Source organism: Zeus faber, assembly GCF_960531495.2.
Source record: "Zeus faber genome assembly, chromosome: 15".
Taxonomy (NCBI): Eukaryota; Metazoa; Chordata; class Actinopteri; order Zeiformes; family Zeidae; genus Zeus; species Zeus faber.
The window spans coordinates 28592005-28614516 of NC_137194.1; the positions used below are offsets into that span (position 1 = coordinate 28592005).

Below are 22512 nucleotides of genomic sequence, written 5' to 3' on the forward strand. Positions count from 1 at the left end.
TGTGGTTTGCTGACTGGACCCAAGTCAAAAGCTAAACTTGACACCTCGTAATCCTCCCTGCACTTTAGCAATGCCGCCATGTCTACGAATGGCTCCATATGCTGGGCTTCACCCGATGCCACCATAGAGCAATGACGTCTGCTCGGGGAGGAGATTGGCAAATGCAACTCTCTCTCACACACACACACACACACACACACACACACACACACACACACACACACACACACACACACACACACACACACACACACACACACACACACACACACACACACACACACACACACACACACACACACACACACACACACACACACACACACACAGAGAGACACACACGCGCAGCCAAATCAGTGAGCTTTACCATCATTGCTGTGTCCAGGTTACTTTCTAATAGACTTTCTAATCGGCTTTGTCTGCAATAACTGTGGAGGACAGCACTATCTGATACGGAGAGTTAGAATCTATATCTATATCCGTTATATTTTTCAGACTCGTGTCCCAACAGGTTCATAATGGACAATTGGTGACAATTGGTAGTATACAACGTACTGCAACTGCAGCCCTTATTCTTAGATGTCAAGTAAGGCTGGGTTAAAATAAAATCATTAGTCCAATTAAATTGTATTGTTTTAATTTCTGGATCGATTTAAAAATAATTTTGCTCTTAGATTAAATGCCGTTAAAGTCACAAATTAATTGAAACATTTCATTTATGTATTAGACTGAATTTCTTCCATGAAACATACTTTTGTGCATATATGGTATATGGAAAAGTTGATGGCAATTCTCATTATGTATACCGATATGTGCATAAAATTCTAATCATGTCCCTTTGTATCGGAAATCAATACATCGTGAGATACTGCCCACTGCTTCTGCAGGGAATTGATGTAGATGATGAATTATGAATTCCCCAATAATTTCTCACATCATGAGGTTTGAAATATTTTAAGTTGTTATTTATTTCAATTTTTTTCATCAAGCTTACATTTTTAGATTGAATATCGGCGCGCGCACACACACACACACACACACACACACACACACACACACACACACACACACACACACACACACACACACACACACACACACACACACACACACACACACACACACACACACACACACACACACACACACACACACACACTTTTGCATATGTGCTGTAGTTAACACTTAATTTATGCTATGATGGCGCTGCATGATACACAGGTGATGGGTGCTGACCATACAGTGTGAAAAGGCACACTGGAAAAAAGTTAGGACCAGAGGAGCTCCCTCCCCTCAGGAGACCTTGGTGCCGTCAAATCAAGTTTAGAATTGTCTGCACACGGTGGCCCTCAAAAATGTTGACATTAATCAAAAGAAGAGCCAACACCAAGGAAGAGGTTTTAATTGGAAAGAAAACATCAATCTAGACTTCGCTCCCATTCATTATGCCAAAACCAGGCACTTAAACAGTTAGCATACCAGTGCTTGGCGCTTTCGCTGTGGGAGATAATACAAACTTGTTTATCAGTCAGAATTGCCACCTCCCAATTCCGCTCACCCTTTCACATTTATTGCTGGAACCTTCAGCTCTAAGAAATCACTGAGCAGAGCTACTCTTTTGTAGCCAGGCTGAATGTGCGGTAATATCTCCAGTTATCACACTGGACAGAGCAGAATTAAACTGAATGTGTCTGCTACGTATATGCTGCCATGAACACACTCCCCTCTTTTGGAGATATTTTTCACATTCATCAAATTGTTAAATCAAAATGTGGGTAAAGCGCAGGGAATGCTTAATGTTACTCATAAAGCCTGAGAGCAGAGAGAGGAAGATTTATGACCAAGGATAAATATCCACCCGCTGGGCAAGAATCTCAACTCCTCAGGGAACTCTGCTGGAGATGCAGGTTCAGCCAGAAAATCAGCAAACACATTTGTAAACGCGCTGATCTTGGTGCTGGTCCATACGAGCAACCAGATTGCCTCTGGTGTGTTTACCTCGAAATACACCACAGGCCATCTGTGTCCTGGCAGCGCCATACGGATTACCATCAACAAACAGGCCAGCAGGCTTAGCATTCGCAAGCAGCGAATAGCTGGTCTGCAGGGCTAGCTAGCTAGCTTGTCTGCATGGGCCTGGGTTGGTGACACACTAGCTCACAGGCTAATCCTTATAATACCCACCTATAAAGGGGAGTTAGCAGCTAAGCTACAAATTAGTCAAACATCTGTAGCATTAGCAATAAGTCAAGGCTTGTTTACAGGCCTTTGAGTGTCGAGTCGCCGTGCAGCCTCAGATTCCCTCCTTAAGCCCATTTACCGCCCTTTCACAAACAAACCAGTCGTCGCCATCAATTAATGTAAAGCAGGGCTGAACGATTTGGGCCAGATTTTTTAGACCAATATTGCGATTGCGATTTTATGCATGAAAAAATAATGAAATGAAAAAATAATGAAAATCATTATGTATGCAATAATTGCAATTGCTGATTATAACAGTGGTACCTCGACTTACGACTGCATCTACTTACAACTAATCCAAGATACAAGCAGCAATAGTCACGAAAATTTGTATCGACTTGCGACCGACTGCTCCAAGATACAACCGTGGAAATTTGCAGTTGGCGCGTCGGCGGCCAGTCAGCAGTCAGTCAGCAGTCAGTCAGCAGTCAGTCAACAGCCAGTCAGCAGTCAGTCAGCAGTCAGTCAGCAGGCGACCTACATGGTGTGTGCACGTAGTTCAATGGCTTATGGATTTTTTTTTCATATTTACTGTGTTTGTGCTGAGTATTTTGTTTATTTTCACCCTTCATGATTTCATAATTCATATGGGAAAAACTGCTTCGACATACGACTGTTCTAACATACGACCGTTCTTATAGAACCAATTAGTCATAAGTCGAGGTACCACTGTACCATTACCATAATATTATTATTACCATGTTTTTATTACCATTCCAACCAACAAATGCATTATATATTATTAGACAGGTAGGTAAATGATGTACAAATGTATATGGGTAGACGGCAAAATGGAAGTTAAGTAGAGAAAGACTGTGGATGTCTGCTGCGCCTGCAGATGCCGTTTTCTCTGGAATATGGCACTTAAATTAAGTTAAATGGCTTAAATAAAAACTGTTGAATGATGTAAAAGTTTCTTTTTTCTATTTATTAATTGCATAGAGGCTGTTGTAGTGGTTGCAGCGTGGAAGTCCACGGAGGATATGGACACCGTGGTCTCGCATGGCACAATTGGCCCGGTGATAAGTTTCGGCTTATTAGTTATATACGGTAATACTATATATTTAAATGTGAATAATTTATAATAAAATAGCCAGTGGAACCCAAGTGATCAGCCATTGATCAACAGTTAACAGGTCATTGATTACCAGGAAACAGAGCTCTATAGATGCGCTCTCTCTCCAAGCCGTCATAGATTGATGTGTGTAGGAAATTCAGCTTTGAATACTGCAGACAATGTCTCAGAGAAAATCTCTTGAAATACTAAAAGTAATTATTTATTTTTATTTTAAATAAAACTTTGAACAGCCACAATTGTAAAATAAAACCAACCTTTCATGTACTTTTTTTATTTAAAATCGCAGCCTTTGCGATTTGAAAATTGCGTTCTATTACATGAGATGTCTGGTTTGAATTTGATTAATCGTTCAGCCATCATGTAAAGCAAGATTTGGAGAACAAGCCAGGGCGCTTGGAATGTTTCTCATCTCATTAGCTTGCCGACAGTATTGGAGGGAGATCAGACAAAAAAAATATACGATCGGCAATTAAACGCCGGCATCCATACACCATGTTGCAGTGCACATTTTAAACATGACATTCTGTCGTGGGGGCAAAGAATTGCCAGCCGACACCTCAGCAATCACCATAGCGATTTCCTACACCTCCTTCTTTCTCTTCACTCCATGCCATACCTGTCATACCCGTGATACCAGTAGTTTCTTTGAAACAACTTTAAATACATGTTTATAGCAGATGGCAGCTTAAAAAAACGTTGTGCAAATGGCACAGTCACAGTTTCTCAACTTCTCAGGTTCAGGATTCGACAGAAACGCAATCCGTGTTCCCCACTACAGTTTCTTTTTTAACACCAAAGCTCCCCGTTAGCGACTGCAAAAGAGTAGTAGCCTTACATTTTCACAATCATAACAACAGACATTTCTATATGAAGATATATTTTAATATAGCTTGACATTTTATGCCGTAGTATGTTTGAAGGGTGGATGTGACATCTTCACAATTTAATCCAAATTCATACAAATAAATTACAGGTACTCCTCACTTAACAACGAGTTCCGTTCCTAGGATCAGGTCGTTAAGTGAATTGGTTGATAAGCGAGGACCCGTGTTATGTCACGGTAAGGGGGCATGGCCATTGCGAACACTAGTGCAGTGAATACTGACGGACTGCAGGAAAGAGACTGCGACTGAGAACGGTGAAGAGATGAGATGTATATAGTGTGTATATATATAGTGTATATAGTATATAACGGGTAATGCGTGATGGGATGCTTGACGGCACGGTATTGTACACAGTGCAAAATATAGACTGGTCAGAGAGCTGGTCGCAAGTCTAAACAGTCGTTAAACAGGTAGGTCATTAAGTGAGGAGTACCTGTATTTAATTCCCTCAAATAACTGATTGGTTCACTTGAATAACTTATCTGTTCCCTCAAAATAATAATTTTTAACTAATTAATAATCAAATTGGTCAGAATAGCACATTTCTGCGGAAAGTGATAGAATTAAGAAATTTCTTACCCGCTCTGCAGGCAAAGAACATGCAAATCCGTGCAGGCAGGTGTCAGTTTTTTCCGTGACTGTTTTGTTGGTTGGGAATTCGAGGGCATGAATTAGCAATTCAAGGCGACAAATGAAGTAATTTCAGCACACAATTTAAGTAATTTGAGGGGGACACCTCAGGGGCCCTGTATTTAATATTTTATTTATTTTATTTTTATTATTAGAATTATTATATATTTTTCAGAAAAACTGAGTTAAATTTCATACCCTTTTAAAATACAATACAGGTACTCCTCACTTAACGACCTACCTGTTTAACGACTGTTCTGACTTACGCCCAGCTCTCTTACCAGTCAGTATTGTACAGTATTGTGTTGTATGGTACAATACCACGGCGTATTATACGCAGTGCGGCGTCTCAGCATCAAGCATCTCATCATGCATCACTCTTTCTCAGTCTCAGTTTCGTTCCCGTCTGTCGGTATTCTCTACACTAGCGTTCGCAATCTCCAAGACTGAAATAACATTAAGGGGGGCGAGTCCTCGCTGATCGACGAATTCGCTTAACGACCTGGTCTTAGGAACGGAACTCGGTCATTAAGTGAGGAGTACCTGTATATGAAAACAGTCCCTACCGATCAGACAAAACCGAGTGCTGTGTGGCATATGAGCGATACAGTCGACGATCTTTGACTTGCGACATTCTCTTACCTTGAACATCTGTTTGACCTTCTGTCGCGGCAGGTTGACGTTGAGCTTGTGCAGGAGCTGCAGAACCTCGCTGATGCTGAGACTGCCGTCGCCGTTTTTATCAGCCTCCGTAAACGTCTGCTTCAGCCATGTGAGCGCGGCGCTCGTTAAGGGAAAAGCAGGTACGACAGGAGCCCCAGGGCTCTAAACTGGGTAAAGTGAGAAGCTACAGGCCCAAAATGGAAGAGACGCCAGTGCGCTCATGACCAAAAGTAACTCTTTGAGCATATAAACGGGTTGAGGAAAAAGTAAAAAAAATAATCGAAATCATATAAAAGCATATTATTTCGTACATACACGTTTTCATTATGGCCGAAACCATATCCCACAAACAGCAAGATCAAAAAAGAAACCACTCTGTGGCAAGTATAACAAAAAGAAGCCTCAATTTGTAGAACTTGGAGCATTAATTTTTTAAATTTGGTCCAAAAATAAACACTGATCCATCTGATTCATTACACAGTTTAGAGAAACAATACAGAAGTTGTGCACAAGAACCACAACTATGTGTAAGGATATTCCTTTGCGCCCAGATTAGCTACCACAGTAAAATAATTATTCTACATAATATCAATCTGTCAAGATTAAGGCATGCAATATTAACACACCCATTCCCGCACATGCAGCTGGTGTTCACCAGATGGAGGATATTGGTCACGGGTGCGTTGCCTCTTGGCCAGGCTGTCCTCATCACTGATGCCTGCCATCAGGTACTTGAGGCCGGTGATCCAGGTACGGGCGTCCTCCCCGGTGCCCGATACCAGGTCCAGCGACTCCATGTGCTCACCATAGTACAGGCTGAAGCAGCAGTTGGGATCGAAGCTGCCTTCGGCGTAGCGCTGGAAGATCTCCGACTGGTTGCCCTCACACACCTCTCGGACGGAGTCAATGGAGACTGGTGGCGAGAGAGAAAGAGATGTTGAGCGAAATAGTTGGGTAAACCAGGACCAGAGACAAAAAGTTCAAGAGGCAAAGGAAAATTAAACCCCACCACCAATAAGGCAAATGGGGTAAGTGAACTGATAATATTGGTCCAGCATGGACTAATCGTTTTGGACACATGAAGATAATATTATTAATATTAAGAGAAATATATAATGGAAATAGAACAAGATAATAGAAAATAAGACAAATTAATATTATTTGTTCAGGCAAATATAATTCTTCGAAGAAAAAAAGCATTTTCATTCAATTACAGTGAAACTTTTTTTTGTGTTTACATTCCATGGATTTTAATTTCCTCCTTTTTCTAATAATGTCAACATAGCCTCTAACCACTTCAAAAGTACTGGCCCATCAAAATGGGCCAGTACTTTCATAGTGATAATAGCTTCGATATCTTTTAGCTTTATTCTTCTTACGTAACATTTGACTGTAGTAAAAAAAAGGCAATTAACTTATGAAAGCAACAATGACAGTGGCCCTTTGGCAACGTGGACAAATGCTGGAATGGCCGACCATGGGCTTTTTGGGCAGCTCAGAAAGGACTACTAGATTGATAGAAAGATTTTTTTCTTCATGATTGTGCAGTATTCCTCTTCATGTATTGGCAGAGCAGTTGTATTATTGTTATTATTACAAACTGTGCAGTTTTCCATTTCATGTTTTGGTAGAGCTGTTGTAGTATTATCATAGTTAACATCGTTAGGAACTGTGGCTGAATGTCTAGCCCATGTATTTTTGCTGAATCATCCAAATTTTTACGCTGGTAGCCCCTTTTAGAGCTGTCACCTTGGGTATACTGTTGTGGTTGTAAAATTTAGCAAATATAAAGTATAGTATAGTTATTTCTTGATGATTTAAGAATTAATAAAAAGTTGGATTGCAGGTTGAGAACTTGATCTCCTCTTGCAGTTTAACTCTGTCCTAGATGCAATAGCATACAAATACTCCGTGTTGTATGCCCAGCATGCTGACAGCACAGGTAAAAAAATAAAATAAAATAAAATAAAATAAATAAATAAGTCAGCAAATATATTGTATGTTCTACGTTCCAAATTTGAGCATTTTAGTTAATCCGTGACTGTGTGGTTTTATCTCAAAGTCTTGATAGTATAAATTTGGATTGACATCAGATCTGGGTGTCAGGAGGTCATTGTATGTCACACATGCCAGTCGAGCACTGACACTAACTATATCCCAAATATTCTGCCAGAGGTTTTATCATATACATACATTGATTATAGTTATACAAATATATACGGACGGCATAAGGAAGGATTTGTTATTCCAACCACACCAACGAAAACAACGAATCCTAAATCAGGCATGTATGTGCATGTAAGTGCGCACACAGTAGGTGAATATGGAGGCTGTGGATGATTGGGGATTGCATGCACATACTGCATCACTGGTCAAAGGTGGACGTTAACAAGCTGCTGCTACATTCCTTGGTGAACTCCCAGTGCATAGGTGTTTTCTTGTTTATCAGGCCAATCATAAATTATCCATGAGCATATAATATATGCTATCATCTTGCAACTTCACACCAAAGGCTAGATTTTTTTTTCCTCCTCAAGCACAACGCAAGTTCTATTCTATTATACAGTATCTATTGTGGCAAGAGGAGCAGACCGCAGTCAAGTTCCCTCAAGAGCATTTCTTGCTTTGGCCAGAAGGTGCGTAGTTGAAGCCACAAAAGAACAAATAGCTCTGTGTCTGGTCAGACTTCAAAGAAAGCATTAAACAACACTTTAGCTGTCCATCTCATTAGTGCACACATTAAAGGGTTTATCAAGGAGGGTGACCACAGGGGATCACGCATCTTGGGATTCTAGCACACACTATAGGAGCCGAGACTCACAACAGTGCCAGAGTAGTCTGGGGACTGATTACAACTGACCATCTGAAATCAAATGACTGCTGGTGATATGGGAGCATAATCTTAATGAACCCAAAGACAAGATCACCTTATGATATTCTTAAGATATTGAAAATTTGTCGGAGACTCAAAAATTCTAGCGAAAATCATTTGGTGTATTGTGGTGTGGTGCCCAAGAACTGTCCTTTAAAGGCACTACCATCCAGAGTCCTTTCACTGGCTGATCTGGTCACCAGTCCAATGTCAACCTCCGACACAGAAAATGGTCTGGCTTTGGAGTGCACAGGTGGGGTCTGACTGCTCCCAGACCGTCTGAGCAGTGCAGAGTTGGTTGGGACATTGGAGGGCAGCAGTGATGATTAAAACTTGTGAGAGACTGTGGCATGTTTAACATTTGTTGCTACTGCACTCCGTTACATGCTTCCAAGAGTCTCACACGCTGGTCAGGGGACCCTTGGTTGAACAGGCTTTACATTTCACATGCAAGTTGCCCATAAGTAGAAACTGTAAGAATGAACATGTTTATTTTCTAAACAAATCAAAAGATTTAATGAAAGAAAAAATAAAATGCTTCACTAACAGATTTTACTGTTATCATTGTCATAATTTAATCGATTTACTGATATTATTAGTCAATGTGCCACACTGTTTATAACAATTATGCCCCATTTTTATGATGTTGATGCTGTTATCATAAAAAGAAAGAAAACTTTCCATTTATAATAAGGCAAGTAGAGTGCCTGAATTGTAATCAATCATCCTTGTGAATGTTTTTAATTTCAGCTTTTTACAAAGAAATCAACTGTCTTTTTCAATGAACATGACTTGTACATTAACCAGTTTTTTATACGTTTTCAAACTGTTCTGGTGAAAGTAAAATTTAATGAGGCATGCTGCCATCGAAGTGTGTGTGCATGCCCGCATGTGCTGGCCAGGCAGACTGAGGTAAATGAATAATTTAAGCTACATAAGGAGCTTATTAGGTCCCGTGACAGCACCGACCCAGAGCTAAAGGGGGGGATTACAGGAAAACAAACCCCTAACACCTCCATGAGACACCCAGACATATACTGGCTTGGAATTAACATCTGAACACACAAGGAAATAAATAATACTGTACTTAGAAACCTTGCCACACTGAAGCGGTCGAGTGGAGCCTCATTTATCCAAACCTCAAGGGAATGAGGATTTAGTTGGACATGTGAGAGGTTTTTAAACAATCACATAAATATGATATTCCATTTACATACAGTAAGCACAGATTTAAACTGGTCAGAAATACCGCCTGAACATCAGATACAACTTATGATGTTAACCAACATTTAATGTGTTGAACCTATCCTTTAGCTCAAAGAAAACAACAACCTTTCAAAACTTGCTGCGTTAACTCCTTTTCAAACGTTGTATTTTGTTGTATGTTGTTGTTGCACCTGCTGTTATTGACAAGTTCACCTCCATACATCTTAGAAAGGAGAAAATCCAAATATGTAAATATAAATGAATACCCCGTTCTGTGATTCGCACTTAATTGGAGATGGCAACCGATCAGATGCAGTGTTGTCTTTAACCAACGTAAACGTCAGTGGAATGCCCACACCAATGTCAAGGGCACAAACCTCTGATGAAGGGGTTCTCGACCTTTTTTGGCCCATTTTAGGTCCCAAAACCATCACAAAAAAGTGACAATGTTCTTATTTATTACCTTAATTATTATTTTGGAGCTAGCACCATTAATTTCAGCCGTACAATTTACATTTAAGCTGATAAAGCAACAGATCAAGGCTAAATAAGAATCTTTCTTTGTCTACTTTTAAAAATGACAGTTTTCCCATTGCATATTAGGCAACTGGTTGATATGAATTTGAGAACTGCATCATCGAACATCACGTCTTAGTCTTGGAAACATCCCATGACCGTGTGTGAGTATAGAGTTACCCCAGGTGAGGTCTGACCTCAAAGTCTGCTGATACAAAATGTAAAGTACAATATTTGTGAAGAGGTCTCCCAACATACTCTTTGCCTTCTCGTTCTTGCGTGAAGGCCTCCAGCGGATGCAGGACTTGTGCTCGTCCAGGAAGAAGTAGCGCACCAGACCCTTGGAGCCGCCACGAAGCTTCACCATCTGGGTTCCAGTCTGCATGGAGCTCATACATTTCTCCACTGCAACACACAAGACAGAATTTGTTGGGAACTTGTGGAAAGGAAAGTCAGAATTGTTGTTTGTTGTTGTTTGTGTGTGCACTGGTCTGAGAATGATTGTGATGGACAGCAAGAGAATGTGTATGTGCGTGAGCATGTGTGTGCCTGAGAAGGTGTGTGACGGGCAGAATGTGCGTATATATTTTTATTTTCCAGAGAATATGTGCCTGTGTGTGTGTGTGTGTGTGTGTGTGTGTGTGTGTGTGTGTGTGTGTGTGTGTGTGTGTGTGTGTGTGTGTGTGTGAACAATCCATCTGGGTTCCAGTCTGGAGCTCATGCAAAATACAAATACACTCTGCAGCCAACGCACACCAAATACATTGGACATGGTTGTCACCGCTGACAGTGCTTCGCTTGTCTCATATGAGAGAGAGAGAGAGAGAGAGAGAGAGAGAGAGAGAGAGAGAGAGAGAGAGAGAGAGAGAGAGAGAGATTTGGAAGAGGCTACAGCAGGCAATTCCTCTACCAAAAGCATCCCTTAACAAGAATTACCCCCGCCCCCCACGACAAAACAAAGCAAATCTATTTTAAGAGACATGAATAGGACTTTGGATTTAAAATTAACACCCTTCCAATGGACACAGAAGAAATACACACAACCAGCGGCTGCTGTGGCACGTCAAGCCCATCTCATTATTCAGCCCAGAACAAGCCTCGCACCGCCGTAGCAGACGGACTGCAGCGTACTGTATGGCAGGCTTAGGCTATATCCCAAATTTTATATCGCAATGGGATCCCAACCAAATATCGCAATACACCCTATTTTCTACATAATTGGGGGGGGGCTAACATGTGTGCGGAAAGGATCTCCCGTTCACCATGCGTGACAATGACAGGTACCAAGCAAGCGCGAGTGAGTAAATATATATGTAGAATGGGGGGGAAAAAAGCAACTTTACTTATATATTTTGATCCTGGGAAAATATTGGATATGGTGGTAAACATCAACCCTTTACATGAATTTTACATGATATACATACCGTAATATCTTATTTCAAATTCCCATCAAACAAAAGAGAGACGGGTGGAAATTAAGTTGCTAAGCCGATATTTAATCTAAAAATGTAAGCTTGATGAAAAAAATTGAAATAAAAAACAACTTAAACACTCCTTAAAATATTTCAAACCTCATGATGTGAGAAATTATTGGGGAATTCATAATTCATCATCTACATCAATTCCCTGCAGAAGCAGTGGGCAGTATCTCACAATGTATTGATTTCCGATACAAAGGGACATGATTAGAATTTTATGCACATATCGGTATACATAATGAGAATTGCCATCAACTTTTCCATATACCATATATGCACAAAAGTATGTTTCATGGAAGAAATTCAGTCTAATATATAAATTAAATGAATCAATTAATTTGTGACTATAACGGCATTTAATCTAAGAGCAAAATAATTTTTAAATCAATCCAGAAATTAAAACAATACAATTTAATTGGACTAATGATTTTATTTTAACCCAGCCTTACTTGACATCTAAGAATAAGGGCTGCAGTTGCAGTACGTTGTATACTACCAATTGTCACCAATTGTCCATTATGAACCTGTTGGGACACGAGTCTGAAAAATATAACGGATATAGATATAGATTCTAACTCTCGTATCATAGTGCTGTCCTCCACAGTTATTGCAGACAAAGCCGATTAGAAAGTCGATTAGAAAGTAACCTGGACACAGCAATGATGGTAAAGCTCACTGATTTGGCTGCGCGTGTGTGTGTGTGTGTGTGTGTGTGTGTGTGTGTGTGTGTGTGTGTGTGTGTGTGTGTGTGTGTGTGAGAGAGTTGCATTTGCCAATCTCCTCCCCGAGCAGACGTCATTGCTCTATGGTGGCATCGGGTGAAGCCCAGCATATGGAGCCATTCGTAGACATGGCGGCATTGCTAAAGTGCAGGGAGGATTACGAGGTGTCAAGTTTAGCTTTTGACTTGGGTCCAGTCAGCAAACCACAGGCAAATGCACTTTTTTGGTCCAGTTGATATACAGTTAAGTAGACTTTGATTCCACAAATCTGTCAGAGAATGTGACATGGCCGCATCTAGATAAAAAAATTGACAAAACAACTGGTGTGTAGACTTACTGTGAGTGAATAGATAAATGAACGCTGCATCTTTTAAAAAGAGACTCAATACTATTGAAGAGTCCAAACTTGTTGCCTATTCCGTAGATAAAAACGTTTTGGTTATGCTACAACCCTGGTTTTACGAATGGAGAACAAGACTTCTTACTAAGCCTTAAGCTGTTTCCAAACAGCTCCCCTGAATAACGCTGAAAGCCCCTTTAAACCAAGTCTCAACTTGGCCTTGACAGGCTGTGATTGGGCCACTCTGACACTCATCATATGGCCCCGCCCCCCTGTACATATACTGGGTCACCGCCTGTCATACGTCCTCTCACATATTATTCAGCTCTTGAGCGAGCTGGTCAGTCAGGCCCCTGGTAAGAACTCTTGGTCCTCATTCGTAAAACCAGGGTTGTAACACAACCCAAACCTTTTACTAAATTTCAAACTCAAGTTTTTACTATACCATACTGTATATCTCCAACCTCCACTGACCGCGAGGTCAGAACCGATGTGTCCCATGCAAGACCCCCAAAGGCAGAGACAGGCAGAGGCAGGACTACCCAGACCCGGTAGTCCTTTCCAAGGACCAACCGGCAGATGTGACTTCAACCACCAATTTCAGCAGAAAAGAACCCATTTAAAGGGTGCGGTGTGTGCGTGGTGCACACATACACCACGTGTGTGTGTGTGTGTGTGTGTGTGTGTGTGTGTGTGTGTGTGTGTGTACGGCCCTCGGCCCTCAAGGGTACCCGTTGCAAATGTAGTTCTGTGTCTGCAAACTCCCCTGTAAATTTCCGGGCTCTCGCGGAGGGTGCTAACTACCAACACCAATGTTTAAAATAACAATTTGGTCAATAGCCAATGCCAATACCGATGCTTTCCGAGTACCCCGGAACGCAGCATCATTTACAGTTTTTCGAGTTCCCATGAAGGCAGCATCACTTCCTGCTTGGAGCGCTGCAGAAAGGCATGTCCGCTTCTTCTAAAATTGTCGCGGATGGCATCATCTTCTCGGACGAAAAAAAAACAACAAGAAAAAAAAAAACTCTTAAATAGGTGGCCAAATAATATTTGTTACTCTGGCGGTCGTTCATATATCACACACACACACACACACACACACACACAAACACACACACCTTTTTATTCCACTTGTGAGTCTGGGCCTAAAAATAGCGTCTTTCACAACAACCTCCTGTGCGCATTTGATGGGATTAATACTCAGATTCCACTTTGAAAGAGGTAAGCAACATTGAAATGAACGTAGGAGGAAGAGATAGAGGAGAGAGAGAAAGAGAGGGTCATGATGAGACAAGGAACCAGGAAGGTGATAAAAACATACTGTAGGTAGGGAAGAACGTGTTATTCTCCAAAAATATTCCAAATCCCAGTCAAATATTAACAGCCCCTGACCTCCCACAAGTCCCACATTTCACTTAGATTCTAGCTTCTTCATGGACTGCATGCAAAATAATGTCTGCTTCACAGCCAAGCCTGAAATACACATATGTATTTTACTCCCACAGTTAAATCCAACTGCCAAAATATTTGCAGCACTTAGACTCTTGCTTTTATGTTTACCCATTTATATTAATTGATTGGTTTACACTAAAGGGGACCTATTACATTCCTTTACCATGCCTCTACAACCCGGAACGACCTGACGCGCTGTTTCAGTGTGTGTCACTTTACGCCACGCCCTACTCCAGAATGGTCGGACCTGACCAAGATGGCGGTGTGCACAGATGCACCGGCTCGACGCTCACCTTTTCGGTGGTCTTTGTTTGTTTTTGTTTATATTTCAGTTTGCCAATGTTAAGTTCAGTCGTGCAAATCCCACCTACAGCCACCAATATCTTCTGATCATAGGATTACAACGTAACCAGGCCGTTACGAGTGAACTATTAGCATTAGCTAGTACTAAACGGCAAAAGAAACACAGCACAATTATTTTTGAAATACTTACATTTCTCCTGTCTGCAGTTTTGTCAGGGACAGTTGGTATTAATTCCTCTTTCTTTTAAAAGATTTATGCTAGACTGTGCAGCTAACAACAGAGCAGTTCCTATACTTAGCTCTTATCTTTGACATACTGTAATGCAAGCGGTGTCGGCAAGTGCGAGCCAGACCTCCAGCCAAGGGTGGAGATACTCAGATGGGGGGGCGGTCAGATGGGGGGGCGGTTCTCATTCTCAATCAATGTGACGTATGACTGAGTCCAAAATAACTTGTAGAATCGTGTGTTTTCTGAAATAGACAGTAGGGCTGCACAATTCTGGCTAAAATGTGAATCACGATTTTTCTACCTAAGAATTAAGATCACAATTCTCTCACAGGATTCAAATTTTTTTCTCAATAAAAAAACATTTATTGCATTCTTTTTCAAACAGACAACATAACATACAGTATATCAAAGTTCTTGACATAAACGTAAAAGCCTCTTGTCACATAAAATATAATGTCTCTTTTCTCTCTTATTTTAGAACACTTAATCAAAGTGATTAACCTAAGTGCTGGCTGGGAGGTATGACCTAAAATGTACAATAGATCATGGTTTTAAAGCAGGGACGCTCACGGTATATACAGTATGACAGTATATTAGTTTTTTTTTTTTATTTCAATATAAATGCTTCTGAAGGGGTAAAGAACCGGTATGGCAACTGCATGCCAGCTATTACTGTAACCTAATTATAACTGGGACACATTTAACATAGTACAGAGGTATTTTAAGAACATTTATTGTGCAAAACTCCACTATTAAATACAAAAAATAAAAAAAACTTATGAAGTAACTTCCATCTCTGAAAAACACTTTCATGAAATAAAATAAATCAAGCTGCACACACTGAAAACAAAAACTGACTGCAAGTATTTGTCATTATTTATTCCCCCTTTTGTGCCAGTTAAAGTATTATTATAACTTTTAATTTATAATTAATAAATAAATATAATCAATTTATATTTATTATAAATTACTAATAAATCATTTTTGCCGTCTTCCATGGCAGAAATTACAGCCGGATGTTACGTATCTATATGGAGAAAGGGAGGCACCGACTGTGCTGTGCTTGTCTGCCGGAGTTGAGAGGAGATTAGGGCTGTACCTTACTCAGAATTTTGTAAATGGTAAAAATGGTTTCAGCACATTCCCGGATATGAGCCAAGATTTTAAATGCCTTTGCTGCGATGCATGACAAACTGCGATACAAAGTGCTACAACTGTTGTATGACAAGGTAGAGCTCTACTGCACACTCGCCCTGGGAGCAAGAAACAGACTGGTAAATGTGAAGGTGAGTGATCATTGCCTTACCAATCAGTATCTACAGGTCAAGGGTTTCCAAACGGACCAATCTCCCATGCATGCATGCTGTATACACTCACTGACACGTGCATTCTTGCATGTGTCTCCCACCCATGGGCGGATGAAAATGGCAAACCTATTTTCAAGTCTATGCAGCTAATGTTACTATTACATGACCGATATTAAGTATTCACATTTGAAAACATCTGCTTGTGCCGGTCAGATATGGATATTCCCAGATAATCTGTTTTTTTGGTGGGGGTTGGTTGACAGTCCCAGCAAGATGATTGCACATATTGGAGATTCTTGGCACTTGTGTAGAAGATTGGCCATCTGTTGAGCCCGGGGTTCTCAAGCGAGAAAAGGCTCCAGCAAGCGCAACCGAGAGGGACTGCAGCGCTGAGATCAGTTTCAAAATGCCAGAACAACAGAGCTGAAAAGTCTGAATTTGCTGTGAAATGTGAAAGCACATTTCAAGTATCACCAGCGAAATCAGGTGAAAAAGAAAAATTATAAATAAAAACAAGTGTGAGGCGTTTAAAAAGTGGGCCAAACTCAGGGTGTGCTTTCAGGATGGTGAGGCAGAAAATAGAAAAGCGTTGTTAGGCCTCCTGTATTCCCTAACCACTCCAGAAGAATGCACATTGTATCTAATGAATGTTAATAATGTCCTACAGTTGCCAAGGAAATATTTCTTGTTTATACAATGCGAGAAGTGAGAACTACATGTTCAAACCTGGTGTGGGTAAATGAGCAAGCATAGAGCAAATGCATGCTTTTTCCTCCAATCTCTACCCATTGTTCAACTCAGCTAGACTAAAAAAGGCTTAAAAATCATGACGCATCATTGCACACATGTGCAGAAATTTTCCAATCAGTTAAATGCTTTAAGCAAATAACTGTAAGGTTATATGGCAATTACTCCAGAATTCTAGAAAGGAAAATTCAACCGCAGTTGGAATCATTTCTGCAAACAAACACATGGTATTCACTCCAGTCCACTGCACACTCTGAACTGGTGAAAGATTGCCACTGACCTACTTCAGTCCTTACGTTAACCAAAGCCTACAGGCGGCTGATTAAGCCCAACTAGTCATGGCACTTGTAATCTATTAGCCAACAGTTGAGTGGGTTGGATGTCTTATAGGATTGCAAATGACCCAAGCAAAAAACCTCCAATCAGAACTGGGCATGTAGACGGTTTTTAATAAATAGCAACAACAACAAATTTATAAAAATAAACAAAAAGACTGACTTGAGTAATAATTAGGACGAAGGCGATTGACAGGAATGGGAAAGCTGTGGAAAGAAACGTGAGGGCATGGCGGGAACCAACATGGAGAGGGAGGGAGAGAAGGAGGGAAGACAGGATTTGAAAAAGGAAGGAGGCGGTGGGCTAACAAATAATGACATGCAGGAGGGGGAGAAGAGTTGAGAAAGGGAAACAAGCGGCAAAATATGACTTTTGCGTAGGATATGATATCAGAGATGGACTGATATCTTTCCATCATTTACAAGACAGATTGCCTTTAAGGGGACCTTATTATTATGCTCCTTTTCAACAAGTTAATATAGGTCTCTGAGGTCCCCAAAACATGTCTTTGAAGGTTTTTGCCGAATATATCACTCAGATTATACATTCTAGCCATTTTAACATGCCTCTAAAGCATCCTGTTCCAGGATGGGTTGTTTCTGTGGAGGCCCCAAGTTCTGTGAGTCAATGGGGTTTGAGCCAGTTCTTTAAGTGGAAAAAAAGTGCTGGTACTCCCCTTACTCACATGTTGGCACAGGGGAGTTGGGGTTAGAAGTCCTGGTACGCCAAAGAATAAAACGTAGAAGTGCCGGTACTGTGTACCGGTGAGTACCAGCCCACTTCAAACACTGGTTTGAGCACAAGTTCAGGGTTCTGTGAGCCAATTGGTTTGAGCATGACTTCCGGGATTTGTTGCATTTGTCCGTAAATTTTCACTGATTTCACCTTATCAGTACACCAAAATCTGTTTTACAACAAATTTGAGGCAATAAATAAGTAATCCAGTTGCTGAATCTTCATTCATATTAGATCCACACAAGGCCTAATTTAAAAGTTTGTTCCAACTTTTGTTGCCATTCTCCAACCTTGTGGGGGGAAAGAAAATTAAATAAAAACACACTATTTGAATTGGTTTTGTTTGGAGAAATGCATAGCAGATCACGTGCAGCCCCCTCCAGTCTATCTACCGCATACTTTTTATTTATTTTTATTATAATTATTTTTTTAAAGAAACGCACAGCACAATTATTTTTTAATTACTTACACTTCCATCGTCTGGAGTTTATTCACGGACAATTGGTATTAATTCCTTTATTTTAGTAGATTTGTGCTAGTCTGTAAGCCAACAGAGCAGTTCGCGGCGGTCCTTGTCATTCTTTAGCCATGGGTAGAGTTACTCAGATGGGGTGCAGTTCTAATTCTTATGTGGGCCCTGTGACGTACAGAGGGATCAAAAATCTGAACGGGCTGTTTCAGGACATGTTTTCTTACAAAGTCTGCCAAAAAAACAACAAACTGGCTGAGTTGTCAGATGTCACAGTTTATGTGGCAGTAGGGCAATGGGAGACCCAAATGTATGTGCACGAGATCTGAAAAAGTGAGTTTTTCAATAGGGATCTATTGAAAAACCCGTATTTTAAAAGGCAACCCCCAGTGGGTTTTGTTGTCGTTTTTCCCCCAATGGCACTCCCTGCTGCAATTAATTGATTCAACTGTCACTGACATAAAAAAAAAGTGTTATCATTAAAAGCTCAACTTTTTGAGCTCCTACTCAATGTTAATGTAGCGGTGTTAAAACCACACGTTGCGTACCAGGCAGGGGTGTTTACACAACATCATCCTATACTCGGCAAGTGGTGAGAGCCGCGATAGACAACAGCCGCCACACGCAAACATGTGCAAGGTATTTTTCCACATTGACTTTGCTCAAAGTAAACAAAAATAACTAATAGAGCTTTCAAATGAACAAAGGCTTGCTGTTCTATTTGCGTGTCTGCTCATTTCTTCTGTGCCGACAAAAAAAAACCAAAAAAAAACATTACGTAAATTTGGAGGAGGAGCAGGTGAGGAGACGCAGACTGCATGGATTAATTCTGCAGTTGGAGTTGTAAATTATAATAAATATATTATTAATCTGAATTAAGTCCTAAACAGTGAAGTGCATCACAAATATTTTATATTAATTTATATAAATATACATTACATGCGTTCCATATACGCTTTATATTACTTATACTTTATAGAAGCTATATTACTCCTCCTTTCCTTGATACATAAGTGCATGTTTATTTTTTGCAGTTACCTACTTTAAAAAAATAATATGATAACATCAAACTATCACCATGTTTTAAAAACAGAATATCAGTGGGTTACACTTGTGTGTAGGTATCAGATCCTTTTTAAGTAGTACAGGTCACATAAATGAGCACACTATCTCTAGATAGTCGTAGTAGGGATATGCTCCAATACCCCTATTTAGCCTGGTAAAGACAGAGCTAGAGAGAGAGGGATCCAGAGCATACTGCAAATACACACACACACCCTCTAAACTCATTCCTCACGGGATCTGGGTGTGTTGCCATGGCTACACAGTCAGGGTTAAAGTGTGTTCAGATACGGAGGGGATGGTTCACAGAGGAATAGCGTATTTAAATAAGGTGATGACAAAGCCAGAGGAGAGGTTGGCTCACAATTATTTCCTGGGCTCAATCCTTACTTTTCCCCAGGTGGTTAATAAAGTGTTTTATCGTATTGAGACAGCTTCTTCATCTTCCATGAGACATGTGCCAGTATTACGCTTAGAATAAATAAATAAAATCTAGAATTCATAAATGACTGCCATAACACACAAATTAGTCCATTATACTCATAATCCATCTCATTGAATAATTTAGCCACAACCTTGGGTTTACTATAGTTACAATTCCAAATATGTGCACTTGGAGATTACTGAACACTCTAGAAGACAATCAAACAAACACCCACCAAAAAATAAAACAAAACACCGTAAGCAGCTCATTAATTTCACTCCAGTTTATATAGAGTAATAAGAGGGAACAAATAAGTGGCATGTTTTATTGGTGACTATGAATATGCATTATTTGTCCTATTGTCTATTTGTCCTAAGATATTTTATATTAAGATGCATCAGTAACTTAAAAACAAAAAAGAAAAGTTATTCACAAGGACAGACAAAGGCTATTTTGTTTTGCTTCGTTTCTGCACATGCACTGTCCAGTGTTAGATAAAATCAAAAACAAAATAAATAATCTAAGTAGGCCTAAATCTAAATAAATAGCTAAGTTTGCCCATCTTTGTTGGCACTTATCGTTGACATATTTTACACAATGGATATTTACCATCTGCTTTGAGTCGGAAATTAGATATCCCCCCCCCAAAAAAAAAAAAAAAAAAAAAAAAACCTATCGATGCTCATTTGTCAACAATTCATTTTTCTCCTTCTCCTCAGAGGTTTGGACGCTGTCGCTCTGTCTCCGCTGCCGGTGTGTTTACAAGTGCAACCTACTCACGAGGGAGGGGGTGTTCTTTCTATAGCGACAAACGTGGTTGGCTAAAGGTGAAAGGTCAGCTTTAGATCGTTCAAATTGATCAGCTTTATGTCGCCACTTGCCTAACGCGTCTATAAATGAACAAATCTGCGGAAGACATTATTGAAATTATCGAGCTTATTTTATTTGACATCTCGGGAAAAACAAAAATATCGCTAGGGGTGCCATATGACGATATAAGATAATGTCTCCACTAGCTGCCTTTACAGAGAGATCGTTAGTATCGCGCTACAGTGTATTAGTTGCAGTTCTATGTATGATAGTGTGTTCGATAACGAAAGTTATCTCAGCCAAATCTTAACACTATTTGCTCGCCGTGATTTGTAAATCAGGACGCTGCTGATCTGGATTATTTTTTTCATTTTAGGTTTTGTTACCTTGTGGGGCTTTTTTTTATTTATTAGTTTGGTAGTACTATTTAGTAGTTTGGTTGTACTGTTTTCAGTAACTTGCAAAATAGTCTTAAAAACCAACATGAAAAATAATCGTGATTACATCATGGATTGTGATCCTGCCTGAAAAAAAGTGATAAGGTATTTTTGCCACCCCTAAATATCGTGATAATTATGGTCATCGTTTTATTGCCTAGTACTAGTCCAAAGTATGAAACAAAAATACATAATATAACAATTAGTAGGGAGTACATAATATACATGGACGCATATATTTTGGACGCAGCACATCTTTTATGGAGTCGGTGCCGCCAATTTTCAGAGTACTCTGTTTCTGATCCAATACCTGCCATTAGTTCTCAAGCCAAGAACTGCAGCTGAAGGTGTCATCATTAAGGTACTAAATAAAAAGGTAGTATACTGCATCTGAGCATCAGGGGTTAGGAGGTGAAACACAAGAAGGCAGCTGAGGATCAGGGTATACGAGAGGAACAGGCTTTTTGTGTGTGTGTGTGTGTGTGTGTGGAGAAGCAGGTGTCAGCAAGTGGGTGTTACTGCAGTGACCTACTCTAGGTAGTGTAGGAGTTGGTGCAGCCTGGCTTAAAACAAATATGGGCCAAGTTGTGTGTCCGTGTGTGTGTGCGGGGGGTAAGCTACCATTTCCCTCCACAAAAAGGTACCAGGTTAATCCTCAGGGGATCTACTGGACTCCATATGTCGAGTGTTTACACACACACACACACACACACACACACACACACACACACACACACACACACACACACACACACACACACACACACACACACACACACACACACACACACACACACACACACACACAGTGTCATTGTAACTTGTTGTGCCAAAGCTTAGCATTTTCTCCTGACCTGGAATATGTCCTTTGTCAAAGCTACCTATCCTATTTGACATCTAGCTGAAAAAATAATAATTCCTACAAATCATCGGGAGTAATTTTTTCCAAAACGATGGTGCAAATTCACCATAACAGTTTAAGAAGTCTACACCGGATACAATTTTCATCAAAAATTTGCCTTCGTGGCCTTACCTACAACACTCCCTGCTGCTTGACATCTGAACTGTACTGTATAGTAGCAAGTGGAGGAGAAGCTTACCCATGTAGCCCAGCCTCCACTTGGAGAAGGCCACCATGCTGCCATCTATCCAGAAAAACTCCTCCACCAGGTGAGACAGCACGGCCTGCTGTTGGCTCTTACACTGGGCCAGCTCCCTCTGGCACTCCTTCTCACCCCCCAAGGAAAAGGCCCCCTTAGCCGGGGGGGCAGGCTTGTCGCCCGTGGTGGCGGTGGCCGCTGCTGAGCGAATCAGGGCAGAGGACATGGGGCCGATGGGGAAAAGACTGCTCATCACAGAGGTGTTCATTTAACAACAGCCACTAGGTTTAAAATAAATCAATAAATAAATTGATTCCAAGATGGTATAAAGGACGCTACCCCCTAAACGTTGACGTTTTCAAATCGATCCTATGTTTTAGGTGCGAGAACTGCTTGCAAATCAGATACAATCGCAAGTTCTCGAAAGCCTTTCTACGTCTCTTAACGTCTTCCTAAAAATGCTTCTTG

General features: G+C 40.5%; 1 protein-coding gene across 1 annotated transcript in view; it reads right to left on the bottom strand.

Moving 5' to 3' along the window:
* Positions 1-22270, bottom strand: part of plch2a (phospholipase C, eta 2a) — a gene marked incomplete at its 5' end in the record, with an annotated part of 71617 nt that extends 49347 nt beyond the window's left edge. The window contains 4 exons of the mRNA XM_080015352.1: positions 5476-5592; positions 6153-6409; positions 10349-10495; positions 22045-22270. Coding sequence (XP_079871478.1) covers positions 5476-5592; positions 6153-6409; positions 10349-10495; positions 22045-22270 — 747 coding nt within the window. The remainder of the gene's footprint in view (positions 1-5475; positions 5593-6152; positions 6410-10348; positions 10496-22044) is intronic.
* Positions 22271-22512: the final 242 nt, after the last annotated feature.